The 14,223-nt window shown below is 41.9% G+C and overlaps 1 protein-coding gene across 1 annotated transcript; it reads left to right on the plus strand.

Annotated features, from left to right (window-relative positions):
• The first annotated feature begins 13,127 nt into the window (after window positions 1-13,127).
• LOC140840790 (uncharacterized) lies at window positions 13,128-13,505 on the plus strand. The gene has a single exon (XM_073207953.1). It carries the CDS (start codon window positions 13,128-13,130, stop codon window positions 13,503-13,505), a length of 378 nt encoding a protein of 125 aa, XP_073064054.1.
• Window positions 13,506-14,223: the final 718 nt, after the last annotated feature.

Below are 14,223 nucleotides of genomic sequence, written 5' to 3' on the forward strand. Positions count from 1 at the left end.
AATCTTTTATATTTTTATGCACGTAATATAATTAAATGGCGTAATTAAATATCCTGTAATAATTTTACCACATGGGTTGGATCGTATCCAGGCTCGCTGTGACCTAAATTTAACATGAAAAATATGCAAATGATTTTCTTGACCAAACTTTGTAATTGAATCCAAAAACGAGACAATTACGCCCAACGATTTCGTATTTAATCATGACTCCGTGCCAACCCGAACCAACACCAAACCATCATTTAGTCATGATTAAAATGCACTTAAAATGATGAAATAATGCTCCTAAAATGGTACAAGTCGAAATTTTGGTGAATGGAGGCCAAAACATGAAACGCTCTTTTGAGAGTCAATTTGGTACATCGCACCGTAAATTCTAGTACGAGCTCTAAACTGATCCAAATCACAAACGGCCAAAAACATGACCTTCATAACTTGATTAGGCACTGTCCAGTCCAAGGCTATAGGCTAAAAGCCAACCAAGAACTCAAACGAGCCTCTGAACCAAAGCAGCAAGTTGCTGTCCAGAAATTCCAGCAACCGCACCTGTACTCACATCGCTTCGTTTGCGAGACTATTGGTCATTGGGGCTTGAACCACCGACCAGAGCCTCTTCTCAACATCCTAAGGTGTGGTTTGAACCATGGCTAAGGGCCCTAGGCCAACCACAATCCAACCCAACACCTAGGACAACACCAAGATTCAACCGAGAACTCAAAAATCTGTACGGTGATGTTTATGAAATTTTGTTTTGTTGCTGTCATGCATCATACCAGTGGCCATATGGTTGACCATGACTTGATCTAGACATCATGGGGTATGGTTTGAACCAGGGCTAAGGGCCAGAGGCCAACCAAGGTCCACTCCAAACCACCAAAAACCAAGGGACACATGCAGAAATGAAATGGGGATCGAAGGGGCTGTTCTTGTTTTGATTTGAAAACCGATTCCACCATGGACCAGGCCTCAAAAGGGCAACTTGGTCACGTTTTAGACATAATAAGGAGATGTTCTAACCATGGCTATAGGCCCTTGGGGCAGCCAAGACCAGAAACTCTCCCCTTGACAGCAAGGTGACAAAAAATAGAACCACAAATGACACTAGGAGGGAGTTGCTGTCATGGATCGATTTCCAACATGCATGGGCTTGAACTATTGGACCAATATGATCCTAACATGTCCTAGTACATGTCTAGATGCAGATTTTGGAGCCTGGACACGAGCCAGCCACCTGAAACCATCAAACAATACCCAAAACCGTGAAGCAATGAAGTGATCGTAAAATTCTGCACATGATTTTTCCAAAAATGCTTCTTATGTATTTCGGTTTTTGCTTCAAAAAAATCATGAGTATGATGTTTTAAAATATTAATATGGCATGATTGAAGAGTAAATAAAAACATATACATGCCTTGGTTCGTTTTGAAAGAAAAACGAACGAAACGACGACGCGGCGCGGAGGAGACAGAGTGATCTTCTTGTTCTTGCTTCTACTCGATTTCTCTCTTGATTTTTATGGCTTCCTCATGTTTTTCTACTCTCAATTCTCTCTGAATTTCAGTGCAAGGGAGAGGGGGAAATGGTTAGGAGAAATGAAGGGGAGTTGCAATATAGAAGGGATTCAAATGGCATGATCAAGTCTTGCTCCCTTTTGAATTTGAAATGGTTTGATATCAAATATTCTTGGAGGGATAATGGAGGTGTAAAGGACCGATTCTTCATGTCAACCAAGGCTAGGATAATGATGGATTAATAATTAAATGGTGATTAAAAAAATGAAGGGTTATCATACTAAGAAATAACAAGGAATGAGTCAAAGGTGGTGAGTTGTCAAAGAAATGTTATATCACTTAGGGGGTGGCCGAAATTAAGCTATTAAGTGGAGGGGAAATATTGCTTAGTTAGTGTATTTTAAATCTTTAGAACCTTACCTATTCTTTAAATAATTTAGTGAATTAACACATTAATTATGGAACCTAAATGAACTTATTTCCTACTTACCTCAAGTTACTTAAATGATTCCTTAAACATCCTTTTAACTTAAATTAACTTATCATTTAGCTCAAATAAACTCTGGCAATGTTTTCTTAACATTAAATTTTATCTCAAAACTCCAACTCCAGTCCGGTCTCACTTAATTAAGTGAAAAGATAACAAGTAAACTACTGCATAAAATAATTAACTTTAAAGAAAAGAATTTAAATACTCATGCAATAAAAATCATTTTAATTTAAATACTAGAATTATGCATGGCTTATGCGTAATCAACTTTACGGGTTCTACAACCGTTCCCACCTAAAAAGAAATTTCGTCCTCGAAATTAAAACTCACCGAATAACTCGGGGTACCGACTCCTCATCTATGGCTCAGACTCCCACGTAGCTTCCTCCTCTGAATGGATAAGCCATTTGACTTTGACTCGCTTAACCAGCTTGTTCCGAAGCTTCTTCTCATGTCTGTGTAAGATCTGCACTGGTCTCTCCTCATAAGACAGGTTCGGAGTAAGCTGCAACGGCTAAAAGTTCAAGACATGCGAAGGATTCGCCATATACTTCCTCAGCATAGAGACGTGGAACACATTGTGTACTCCGGCCAGATTCGGCGGAAGAACCACACGATACGCTAGCGTCCCAACTCTGTCGAGGATCTCAAATGGTCCAATGAATCTCGGACTGAGCTTCCCTTTCTTCCCAAATCGCATGACACCCTTCATAGGTGCTACCTTCACAAAGACATGGTCGCCCACGGCAAACTCTAAATCTCTCCTCCGCTGGTCCGCATAACTCTTCTGTCGACTCTGAGCAGTCCTCATCCTATCACGGATCTTGACTACTACATTGGCTGTCTGCTGAATAATCTCCGAACCCAACTCTGATCTCTCTCCTACCTCATCCTAATGAACAGGAGATCTGCAATTACGGCCATACAGTGCTTTATACGGAGCCATACCTATAGACGACTGAAAGCTGTTGTTATAGGTGAACTCTACCAATGGTAGCTTTGACTCCAACTCCCTGAAAAATCAATCACACCAGCACGGAGAAGATCCTCCAAGATCTGATTAACTCGCTCTGACTGCCCATCTGTGTGTGGATGGAAAGCTGTGCTAAACAGCAACTTCGTCCCCATAGTCAAATGCAAACTCTTCCAAAATAAAGAAGTAAATCTGGGATCTCTGTCAGATACGATAGAAACTGGAATACCATGGAGTCGGACTATCTCTCGGATATACAACTCTACATACTGAATTATGGTGAAATTCGTCTTAATAGGCAAGAAGTGCGCTGATTTGGTAAGGCGATCAACAATCACCCAGATAGCATTTGATCCTCTGACTGACTTCGGCAAACCGGTCATGAAATCCATGGTAACATTCTCCCACTTCCACTCGGGAATAGGAAGAGGTTTAAGCAAACCTGCTGGTCTCTGATGCTCTGCCTTCACTAACTGACAAGTCAGACACTCGGATACAAAACGTCTGATATCCTTCTTAATCCCTGGCCACCAATACAATAACTGCAGGTCTTTGTACATCTTCGTACTCCTAGGGTGAATAGAGTACGGCGACATATGTGCCTCTGATAGAATATCTGCTCGAATAGAACCACTGCTAGGAACCCACATTCTATCTCGGTATCTCACAATACCGTCGCTGACAGTATACAGGACACTGCCCTTGGTCTCATCTCTCTGCTTCCACTTTGTCAACTGATCATCTGCTGACTGGCCACTGCGAATACGGTCTAGAAGAGAGGACTGAATAGTCAAGGTAGATAGACAAGGAACTCTACTTCGAGGATAAGTATCTAGATCAAACCTCTGCATCTCAAACTGAAGAGGTCTCGAAACTGTCAAATGAGCCATCACTGCGACTTTCCTGCTCAGTGTATCTGCAACTAGATTAGCTTTGCCCGGGTGGTAGCTAATATCACAATCATAGTCTTTCACAAGCTCCAACCATCGCCTCTGACGCATATTCAGCTCTTTCTGCGTAAAGAAGTATTTGAGGCTCTTGTGGTCAGTAAAGATCTGGCACTTCTCCCCATACAAAAAATGCCTTCGAATCTTCAAGGCAAATACCACGGCGGCCAACTCTAGATCATGGGTAGGGTAATTCTTCTCATGGGTTTTGTCGAGAAGCATATGCTATCACCTTCCCATGCTGCATCAACACTGCGCCTAAACCGAGCTTCGAAGCATCGGTATACAACACAAAATCTCCGGGCCCTGACGGCATGGCCAAAACTGGTGCTGAGATAAGAGCTTGCTTCAAATTATCGAAGCTCTTCTGACACTACTCGCTCCACACAAATTTAGCATTCTTCTTGGTCAATGATGTGAGTGGAACAGCAATAGAGGATAATCCCTTAATGAACTTCAGATAATATCCTGCTAGCCCAAGAAAACTGCGGATCTCTGATGCATTCTGCGGCACAACCCAATCTCTGACTGCTGCAACTTTCGCTGGGTCTACCTCAATACCGCTGCTGGAAACAATATGGCCTAAGAATGCCACCTACTCTAACCAGAATTCGCACTTACTGAACTTTGCGAATAACTTATGCTTCTGCAAAGGTCTGCAACACTGTGGTCAGATGTCTGCTGTGATCCTCTTGATTCTTGGGGTAGACGAGAATGTCGTCTATGAATACTATCACAAACTGGTCAAGATACGGCTGAAATACGCGATTCATGAGATCCATGAAGATCGCTGGCGCATTCGTCAGACTGAACGGCATCAAAGGAACTCATAGTGGCCATAACGAGTTCTAAAAGCAGTCTTGGAAACATCAGCATCTTCCACCCTCAACTGGTGATAACCGGAACGCAGATCTATCTTGGAGAATATCGAAGCTCCTTGCAACTGGTCAAACAAATCCTCAATCCTCGGAAGTGGGTATTTGTTCTTCACCGTAACCCTATTCAACTATCGGTAGTCGATGCAAAGCCTCATAGAGCCATCCTTCTTCATCACAAATAAGACTGGCACGCCCCATGGTGAAAAACTCGGGCGAATGAACTCCTTATCCAGAAGTTCCTGAATCTGCTTCTTAAGTTCTACAATTTCTGTCGGTGCTAGCCGGTATGACGCTTTGGATATCGGAGTCGTACCTGGCATAAGCTCAATAGAAAACTCCACCTCTCTCTCGGGTGGCATACTAGAGACGTCCTCATGAAAAACGTCTAAGAAGTCTCTAACAATCGGAACATCTGCGGCTGACTGACTGGGTGCCTAGAGGACAGATATAAAGTTGCTAAAAACGCCCGAACCCTCTATACATGAGCTTCCTAGCTTTGACATAAGGAATAATGCGCGGTAAGGGAAGGTACCTGTCCGGCACGAATAAGAACTGCGTCATCCCAGGCGGTCGGACTAGAACAGATCTCCGCTGGAAGTCAATCAAAACTCTGTTCCGCAATAGCCAGTCCATCCCTAGAATGATGTCAAACTCCGGCATCGGCAGAACGATAAGATCCTCATAAACAAGATTACCATGAAGCTCGAGGTCTATGTCTCGGATCACATTAGTAGCTGCCATCTCGTCACCAGAAGGTAATACTACTGAGTAGGCTATATCTAGCCAATGGTCTTGACCTTGAGAAAATTAGCAAAGGCCTCTGAAATAAATGAGTGAGTGGCCCCTGAATCTATCAAGGCCTTCGTAGCGGAACCAGATATAAATATTCTCCCTGAAAGGTTGGAATATTAAGCTTAACCCAATAATCACAAGAACTAACTTATAGACATGCAAAGGTCAAAGTTCTTCTAGCTTAAATTCCCAAAATAATACTGAGTAGAGCATGCAATCCTACTGCAATTTTATGTTCAAAATCTTAACCCAAAAACATTAACTCCCAAATATAAACTTAAAGCGTAAAGGTACCTGTCCTAAGCATGGTCTCCGGGTTAGTTTCCGTAGCATGGAGAGCAAAAACTCTGTCCTTGGGTAGGCAGATTCCTCTGAGGGCACTGCGGTAGCAAGTGGTCTAGGCTACCACACTTATAACACTTCCCGGAACCATACATAAATGCTCCAGGATGGCGGCGTGAGCACTTGGGACAGACTGGATGCTCAAAAGTCCTCGAGGCTGGGCGTCCCCGCTGCTGCTGACCTCTGTTTCTAGGCGGCCCGTGAAAAGGTCTCTTGTTCTGATGCTGCTACTGAGGAGGAGGAGGGCGGTGTGGTACTGGAATCGGTCGCTTACCCTGGCAATCCCTCTCAATGTCACGCTGGTCCTGCTCTGCAGCTAGAGCTCTGGAGACGGCAACATCATAAGTAGTAAGACCAGCCGCCCTAAAATCACGGCGCAAGATCGGCCATAGTCCATCCAGAAAGTGTCTCAACTTTGCTCCAGCATCATTCGAAATTAGGGGCACGAAATGGCAACCCCTCTCAAACTTACGGATGAACTCCGTAACAGTCAAATCTCTCTGCCTCAGTGTAATAAACTCCCTCTTCAACGTGGAACGCACCTCATCAGTAAAATATTTGGAGTAAAATACCTCCGTGAAGCGTGTCCAGCTCAGTGTAGCCAAGTTCAGGGCTACCGACGCTCCTTCCCACTATAAGCGGGCATCTCCTCCGAAAAAATAGGTGGCACATTGAACTCTGTCTGCATCTCCAAGCTCCATGAACTCGAAGATAACCTCAAGGTACTTGATCCAGCCCTCGGCAATCATGGGGTCCGTCGTCCCTGAAAACTCCTTCGGACGCATCTTCATGAATCTCTCATAGACAGCCTCGGGCCCTGTCGGCCTGGTCGCCACAGCATTGTTCCCCGCAAACTATGCGAAGAACTGAGTCATCCCAGCTAGCATCTGGGCATTCATGTCAGGTGGAGGGGGTGGAGGTCTGTTCCTCTCTTGCCTCTGCTCCTCTCTGTCCTCCTGGCGAGGCTCATCATCTCTCGTGCGCTCAAGAATACGTCTAGGGGGCGTACTGTTCCATACATAACCCATACGTAACCAACATGCAAAATTCCATAATTCATTTTAAATTTAAATAAATACTGAACAATTAAAATCTTAACGTAAAACATTTCATTAAAACATGCTGTTAAAACAATTCATGCTTTAAATAAAATGCGTAATGTAAAACTTACAGACCGAAGAAGTGACTTCATGAGCTTCTCGTGGTCAGTAGTAGTTCAACCCTTTACAAGAACATAGGCTCTGATACCAGCTGTAAAGGCCCAAAAATTCGTGTTTGAAAATTTGCGGAAAAATTTAAAATTTTCTTTTTAAAGTAACTAAAATGCCTCATTCATAAAATAAACTGATAAGTCAAGTTAATGTTCACAATAGCAGCGGAAGAAATTATTGTTTGCAAAAATAACCATTTAACATAATCCAACGACGGGTAAAAATATTTGATCAATAAATGATAAATGCTGAAAATGTGGTCCTCGGGTTCCACTACTGCCGACCCAAGCTAGCTCACTTGGTCCCCGCCCTCGGTCCCGACCTCATCAGTACATACAACAATCAAGTCTAGTGAGTCTAAAGACTCAGCATGCATATATCATAAATAACGAGTAAATAATATAATAAAATTGCATGCAAGTGAAAATATCATGTCATGAGGCATAACATAAAATATCATGATTAATTATAATACGTGCATAACTGAACTAAAAAAATCATAGTGAAAATGTTTGCTTCTTGGAGCCCTGTCATAACATAGCATGTCATAATTTTGTTGAGAATATGTTCTATGCTAGTGGCCCCAAGAACTGAACTGAACTGCACCGGTAAGTGACCACCGGGTAATGTAATAATCGTCTGATCAGACTAATGCCATAGTATACTGTGTGGAACTGAACCGGTAAGTGACCACCGGGTGATACAATAATCTCATTATAGTGAAGTGGCCACAAGCAATATCGCATAAATCTCAAAAATGAATCTTTTATATTTTTATACACGTAATATAATTAAATGGCGTAATTAAATATCCTGTAATAATTTTACCACATGGGTTGGATCGTATCCAGGCTCGCTGCGACCTAAATTTAACATGAAAAATATGCAAATGATTTTCTTGACCAAACTTTGTAATTGAATCCAAAAACGAGACAATTACGCCCAACGATTTCGTATTTAATCATGACTCCGTGCCAACCCGAACCAACACCAAACCATCATTTAGTCATGATTAAAATGCACTTAAAATGATGAAATAATGCTCCTAAAATGGTACAAGTCGAAATTTTGGTGAATGGAGTCCAAAACATGAAACGCTCTTTTGAGAGTCAATTTGGTACATCGCACCGTAAATTCTCGTACAAGCTCTAAACTGATCCGAATCACAAAAGACTAAAAGCATGACCTTCCTAACTCAATGAGGCACTGTCCAGCCCAAGTCCATAGGCTGAAAGCCAACCAAGAACTCAAACAAGCCTCTGAACCGAAGCAGCAAGTTGCTGTCCAGAAATTCCAGCAACCGCACCTGTACTTACATCGCTTCGTTTGCGAGACTATTGGTCATTGGGGCTTGAACCATCGACCAGAGCCTCTTCCCAACATCCTAAGGTGTGGTTTGAACCATGGCTAAGGGCCGTAGGCCAATCACAATCCAACCCAACACCTAGGACAACACCAAGATTCAACCGAGAACTCAAAAATTTGTACGGTGATGATTCTGAAATTTTGTTTTGTTGCTGTCATGCATCATACAAGTGGCCATATGGTTGACCATGGCTTGATCTAGACATCATGGGGTATGGTGTGAACCAGGGCTAAGGGCCAGAGGCCAACCAAGGTCCACTCCAAACCACCAAAAACCGAGGGACACATGCAGAAATGAAATGGGGATCGAAGGGGCTGTTCTTGTTTTTATTTGAAAACCGATTCCACCTTGGACCAAGCCTCGAAAGAGCAACTTGGTCACGTCTTAGACATAATAAGGAGATGTTCTAACAATGGCTATAGGCCCTTGGGGCAGCCAAGAACAGAAACTCTCCCCTTGACAGCAAGGTGCCAAAAAATAGAACCACAAAGGACACTAGGAGGGAATTGCTGTCATGGATCGATTTCCAGCATGCATGGGCTTGAATTATTGGACCAATATGATCCTAACATGTCCTAGTACATGTCTAGATGAAGCTTTGGGAGCCTGGACACGAGCCAACCACCTGAAACCATCAAACAATACCCAAAACCGTGAAGCAATGAAGTGATCGTAAAATTCTGCACATGATTTTTCGTCAAATGCTTCTTATGTATTTAGGTTTTTGCTTCAAAAAAATCATGAGTATGATGTTTTAAAATATTAATATGGCTTGATTGAAGAGTAAATAAAAAAATATACATGCCTTGGTTCGTTTTGAAAGAAAAACGAACGAAACGACGACGCGACGCGGAGGAGATGGAGTGATCTTCTTGTTTTTGCTTCTACTCGATTTCTCTCTTGATTTTCTATGGCTTCCTCACGTTTTTTCTCTCTGAACTTCGGTGCAAGGGAGAGGGGTAAATGGTTAGGAGAAATGAAGGGGAGTTGCAATATAGAAGGGATTCAAATGGCATGACCAAGTCTTGCTCCCTTTTCAATTTGAAATGGTTTGATATCAAATATTCTTGGAGGGATAATGGAGGTGTAAAGGACCGATTCTTCATGTCAACCAAGGCTAGGATAATGATGGATTAATAATTAAATGGTGATTAAAAAATGGAGGGTTATCATACTAAGAAATAACAAGAAATGATTTAAAGGTGGTGAGTTGTCAAAGAAATGTTATATCACTTAAGGGGTGGCCGAAATTAAGCTATTAAGTGGAGGGGCAATATTGCTTAGTTAGTGTATTTAAAATCTTTAGAGTCTTACCTATCCTTTAAATAATTTAGTGAATTAACACATTAAATATGGAACCTAAATGAACTTATTTCCTACTTATCTCGAGTTACTTAAATAATTCCTTAAACATCCTTTTAACTTAAATTAACTTATCAGTTAGCTCAAATAAACTCTAGGAATGTTTTCTTAAGATTAAATTTTATCTCAAAACTCCAACTCATGTCCGACCTCACTTAATTAACTGAAAAGATGACAAGTAAACTATTGCATAAAATAATTAACTTTAAAGAAAAGAATTTAAATACTCATGCAATAAAAATCATTTTAATTTAAATACTAGATTTATGCATGGCTTATACGTAATCAACTTTACGGGTTCTATAACCCTTCCCACCTAAAAAGAAATTTCGTCCTCGAAATTAAAACTCACCGAATAACTCGGGGTACCGACTCCTCATCTCTGGCTCAGACTCCCACGTAGCTTCCTCCTCTGAATGGATAAGCCATTTGACTTTGACTCGCTTAACCAGCTTGTTCCGAAGCTTCTTCTCATGTCTGTGTAAGATCTGCACTGGTCTCTCCTCATAAGACAGGTTCGGAGTAAGCTGCAACGGCTCAAAGTTCAAGACATGCGAAGGATTCGTCGTATACTTCCTCAGCATAGAGACGTGGAACACATTGTGTACTCCGGCCAGATTCGGCGGAAGAGCCACACGATACGCTAGCGTCCCAACTCTGTCGAGGATCTCAAATGGTCCAATGAATCTCGGACTGAGCTTCCCTTTCTTCCCAAATTGCATGACACCCTTCATAGGTGCCACCTTCACAAAGACATGGTCGCCCACGGAAAACTCTAAATCTCTCCTCCGCTGGTCCGCATAACTCTTCTGTCGACTCTGAGCAGTCCTCATCCTATCATGGATCTTGACTACTACATCGGCTGTCTGCTGAATATTCTCCGGACCCCTCTGATCTTTCTCCTACCTCATCCCAATGAACAGGAGATCTACACTTACGGCCATACAGTGCTTCATACGGAGCCATACCAATAGACGACTGAAAACTGTTATTATAGGTGAACTCTACCAATGGTAGCTTCGACTCCCAACTCCCTGAAAAATCAATCACACAAGCAAGGAGAAGATCCTCCAAGATCTGAATAACTCGCTCTGACTGCTCATCTGTCTGTGGATGGAAAGCTGTGCTAAACAGCAACTTTGTCCCCATAGTCGAATGCAAACTCTTCCAAAATGAAGAAGTAAATCTGGGATCTCTGTCAGATACGATAGAAACTGGAATACCATGGAGTCGGACTATCTCTCGGAGTGTTTGACATGCCAGCAAGTTAAGGCAGAGCATCAGAGGCCATCCGGAAAGCTTAAGCCACTTCCTATTCCCGAGTGGAAATGGAAAAATATTACCATTGATTTTGTAGTGGGGTTGCCGAGGATTATCAAGGGATTCAATGCCATTTGGATGATAGTTGATCGTCTTATGAAATCAGCGCACTTTCTACCTATTAAGACGAAATTCGCCATGACACAGTATGCATAAATGTATATTCGAGAGATAGTCCGACTACTAGTGTTCATTGTTTCTGACTGAGATCCGAGGTTCACGTCGTCCTTTTGGAAGAGTCTGCATTCGGCAATAGGGAAAATTTTGTTATTCAGTAAAACATTTCATCCTCGAACCGATGGTTAGTCTAAAAGGGTGATTCAAATTTTTGAGGACCTACTCCGAGCTTGTGTGATCGATTTCCAAGGAAGTTGGGAACATAAGTTATTTCTAGTGGAGTTCACCAATAACAATAGCTACCAATCGTCTATAGGAATGGCTCCTTACGAGGAACTTTATGGAATCAATTGTATATCACTCAGACATTGGGACGAGGTTGGTAAAAGTGGGGAATTTGGTCCAGACTTGATCAAGCAAACTGTAGTAGCCCGAATTTCAAATTGGGTAATTAACGGATTAATGGTGATTAAGAAGGTTTAATGTGTAATTTTGACCGTGGTCATGATCGGACGGACCGAAGATGGTTCGGTAGCACCGAAGAGTTCGGACGATCCGAAGTGGGTTCGGTGGATCCGATCATGAGGTGTCAAGAGTTGATCGACACGTCAGTTTGCATGCAAGTTCGGATGATCCGAAGTGTAGGTTCGGTGGATCCGATCATGAGGTGTCAAGAGCCGATGGACACGTAGGAGTTCGGACGTTCCGAAGTGGGTTCGGTGGATCCGAACATAGCCTATAAATAGTGCTCGGATTTCCTCATTTTGTATTGTCAATTCTTGAAGTTGTGTCTCATATTTGAGAGGTTTGGAAGGTTTCGAGGGTTAGTTTGTCGGTCGAGCGTTAGCCAAGAGCTGCCAAGATTAGTAGCGTAGTGACGCCTGAGTTACGAGGCAATCGACATCAAAGGGCTGTCGACGGACGAAGGTAAACCCTAAACCTTTGGTAGTACTGGTTTTGCTAGTCGAGCATGGTAGTATTGTTCATTGGGTATGCTTTTGATGCGTAGGCTTGTTCTAGACCTGATTAGCGGTGTTGCGTAAGGCTAGGCTTGCTGTGATAGAGGTACGAAAGTACTATCTGAGATATCCTGGTCGAGTATACATCCTTATATGTGTTGCATGATTATGTGGTGCATTGATATATGTCATATGATGCATGCTATTATGTCACGTTTTATGATGCATGTTGCATTTCATGTTGAGCCGTATCTCCTTCGAGATAGCCTTTACTGTTGAGCTGTATCTCTTTCGAGATAAGCTATATCTTGTGGGGCCGCTCAGCCCTGTCTTGTGTTGTGGACGCATGGACACCGAGAGTACACAGTGGCCGACGGGTCCGGAGGGCTTCGGTGATCCGGGACATTTTAGGTCCACGTCTGTTCTTGTAGTGGATGCAGTGACCCAGAGGAGTACCGCGCGGCACTATCCACTTGGCGCCTCTAGACTGAGCATTTTGAGATCCTTTGTGACTCCTATTTCTTGACTACCCTGGTATAATATCATAGCATGTGCATTTCATTAGTTATATCATGCTTTTACTGGCGTCTATCGCTCACTCCTCGGTTTGTTTATCTTGGACACCCCATCCCACGGGCAGGCCTAGGTGGAAGTCAGGAGAGAGAGGGGCATGAGTAGAGGTTGTTTAGTTCTCGATATCTTTATTCGATATGTTGAATATTTCGGATTTTTCGATTGGTTGTATAATATCTTTGTACAGTTTCCGCTTTTATTCTAATTGTTTTTAATTAATAATCGATGCTTAGTCTGATTGTAGGTGATCTGAACGGTGACTCCAAACACGAGGTACATACGAGACATGATGAAGACTGGACAAAGCCGACAAAAGAGCTACGCTGATAAGCGAGAAAGAGAACTAGAGTTTGCAGTGGGTGACCACATATTCATGAAAATAGCAACTATGAAGGGTGTTATGAGATTTGGAAAGAAAGACAAACTCAATCTAAGGTTCATAAGACCGTTTCAGATTCTAGAGAAGATTAGGACATTAGCTTATAGAGTGGCGTTGCCACCAATGCTAGTTGGAGTGCATAATGTGTTCCATATTTCGATACTGCGAAAGTACATGTCAAATCCTTCACATGTGCTGAATTACAAACCATTGCAGTTGAATCCTAATACGTCATTTGAGGAAAGACCTATACAAATTTTGGATAGGCAAGAAAGAAGGCTCTAAAACAAAGTTATTCAAATGGTCAAAGTCAAGTGACTAAATCACTTGGACAAAGAAGCTACTTGAGAAACCGAGAGGGACATTAGGAGTCGCTACCTTGAGTTATTCGGTAAGTTTTAATTTCGAGGATGAAATTTCATTTAAAAGAGGGAAAAATTATAAGTCCCAAAATGAGATAACGTAATCCAACTGCAAGCAAATCTAGGAAAAATTGAAAATGGCTAATTAAATTATTTTAATTGCATTTATTGAATATGGTAGGCATGTTTACATGTAAAATGTAGTTTCTACTAGAATGCATAAAACAGTGTTTTAAAGGATATTCACGACGTGATCGAGGAACGGAGACCGTACATCATATACGGGAAAATATTTTTATTAAATGATTATTTTTAATTATTTAATACATGCTATAATTTAAAATTTATTTTCAAAAATGATGCTTTTTGAGGTGTGTTTACGTGCCATAATACACGCCTTAATCTTCATTCACACATCTTTACACCATATTATAGGTTTTGATACATGGTTGTATGAAAAACATGATACACTTTTTATTTTTTCGTTTCTATGGCATAACATGAACAAAACTAGAGTTTTTATTTTTTAGAACTCTTGCTTTCGATGCACAAAGGGGTTGTCATGGTAGGGATACTAGAAGGGACGTTTTTCCACATATTTAAGGGTCTTTAGGTGCATGTTTAAGGGTTAGACAAGATAG

This window comes from Primulina eburnea, chromosome 9 (assembly GCF_022965805.1).
Source record: "Primulina eburnea isolate SZY01 chromosome 9, ASM2296580v1, whole genome shotgun sequence".
Taxonomy (NCBI): domain Eukaryota; kingdom Viridiplantae; phylum Streptophyta; class Magnoliopsida; order Lamiales; family Gesneriaceae; genus Primulina; species Primulina eburnea.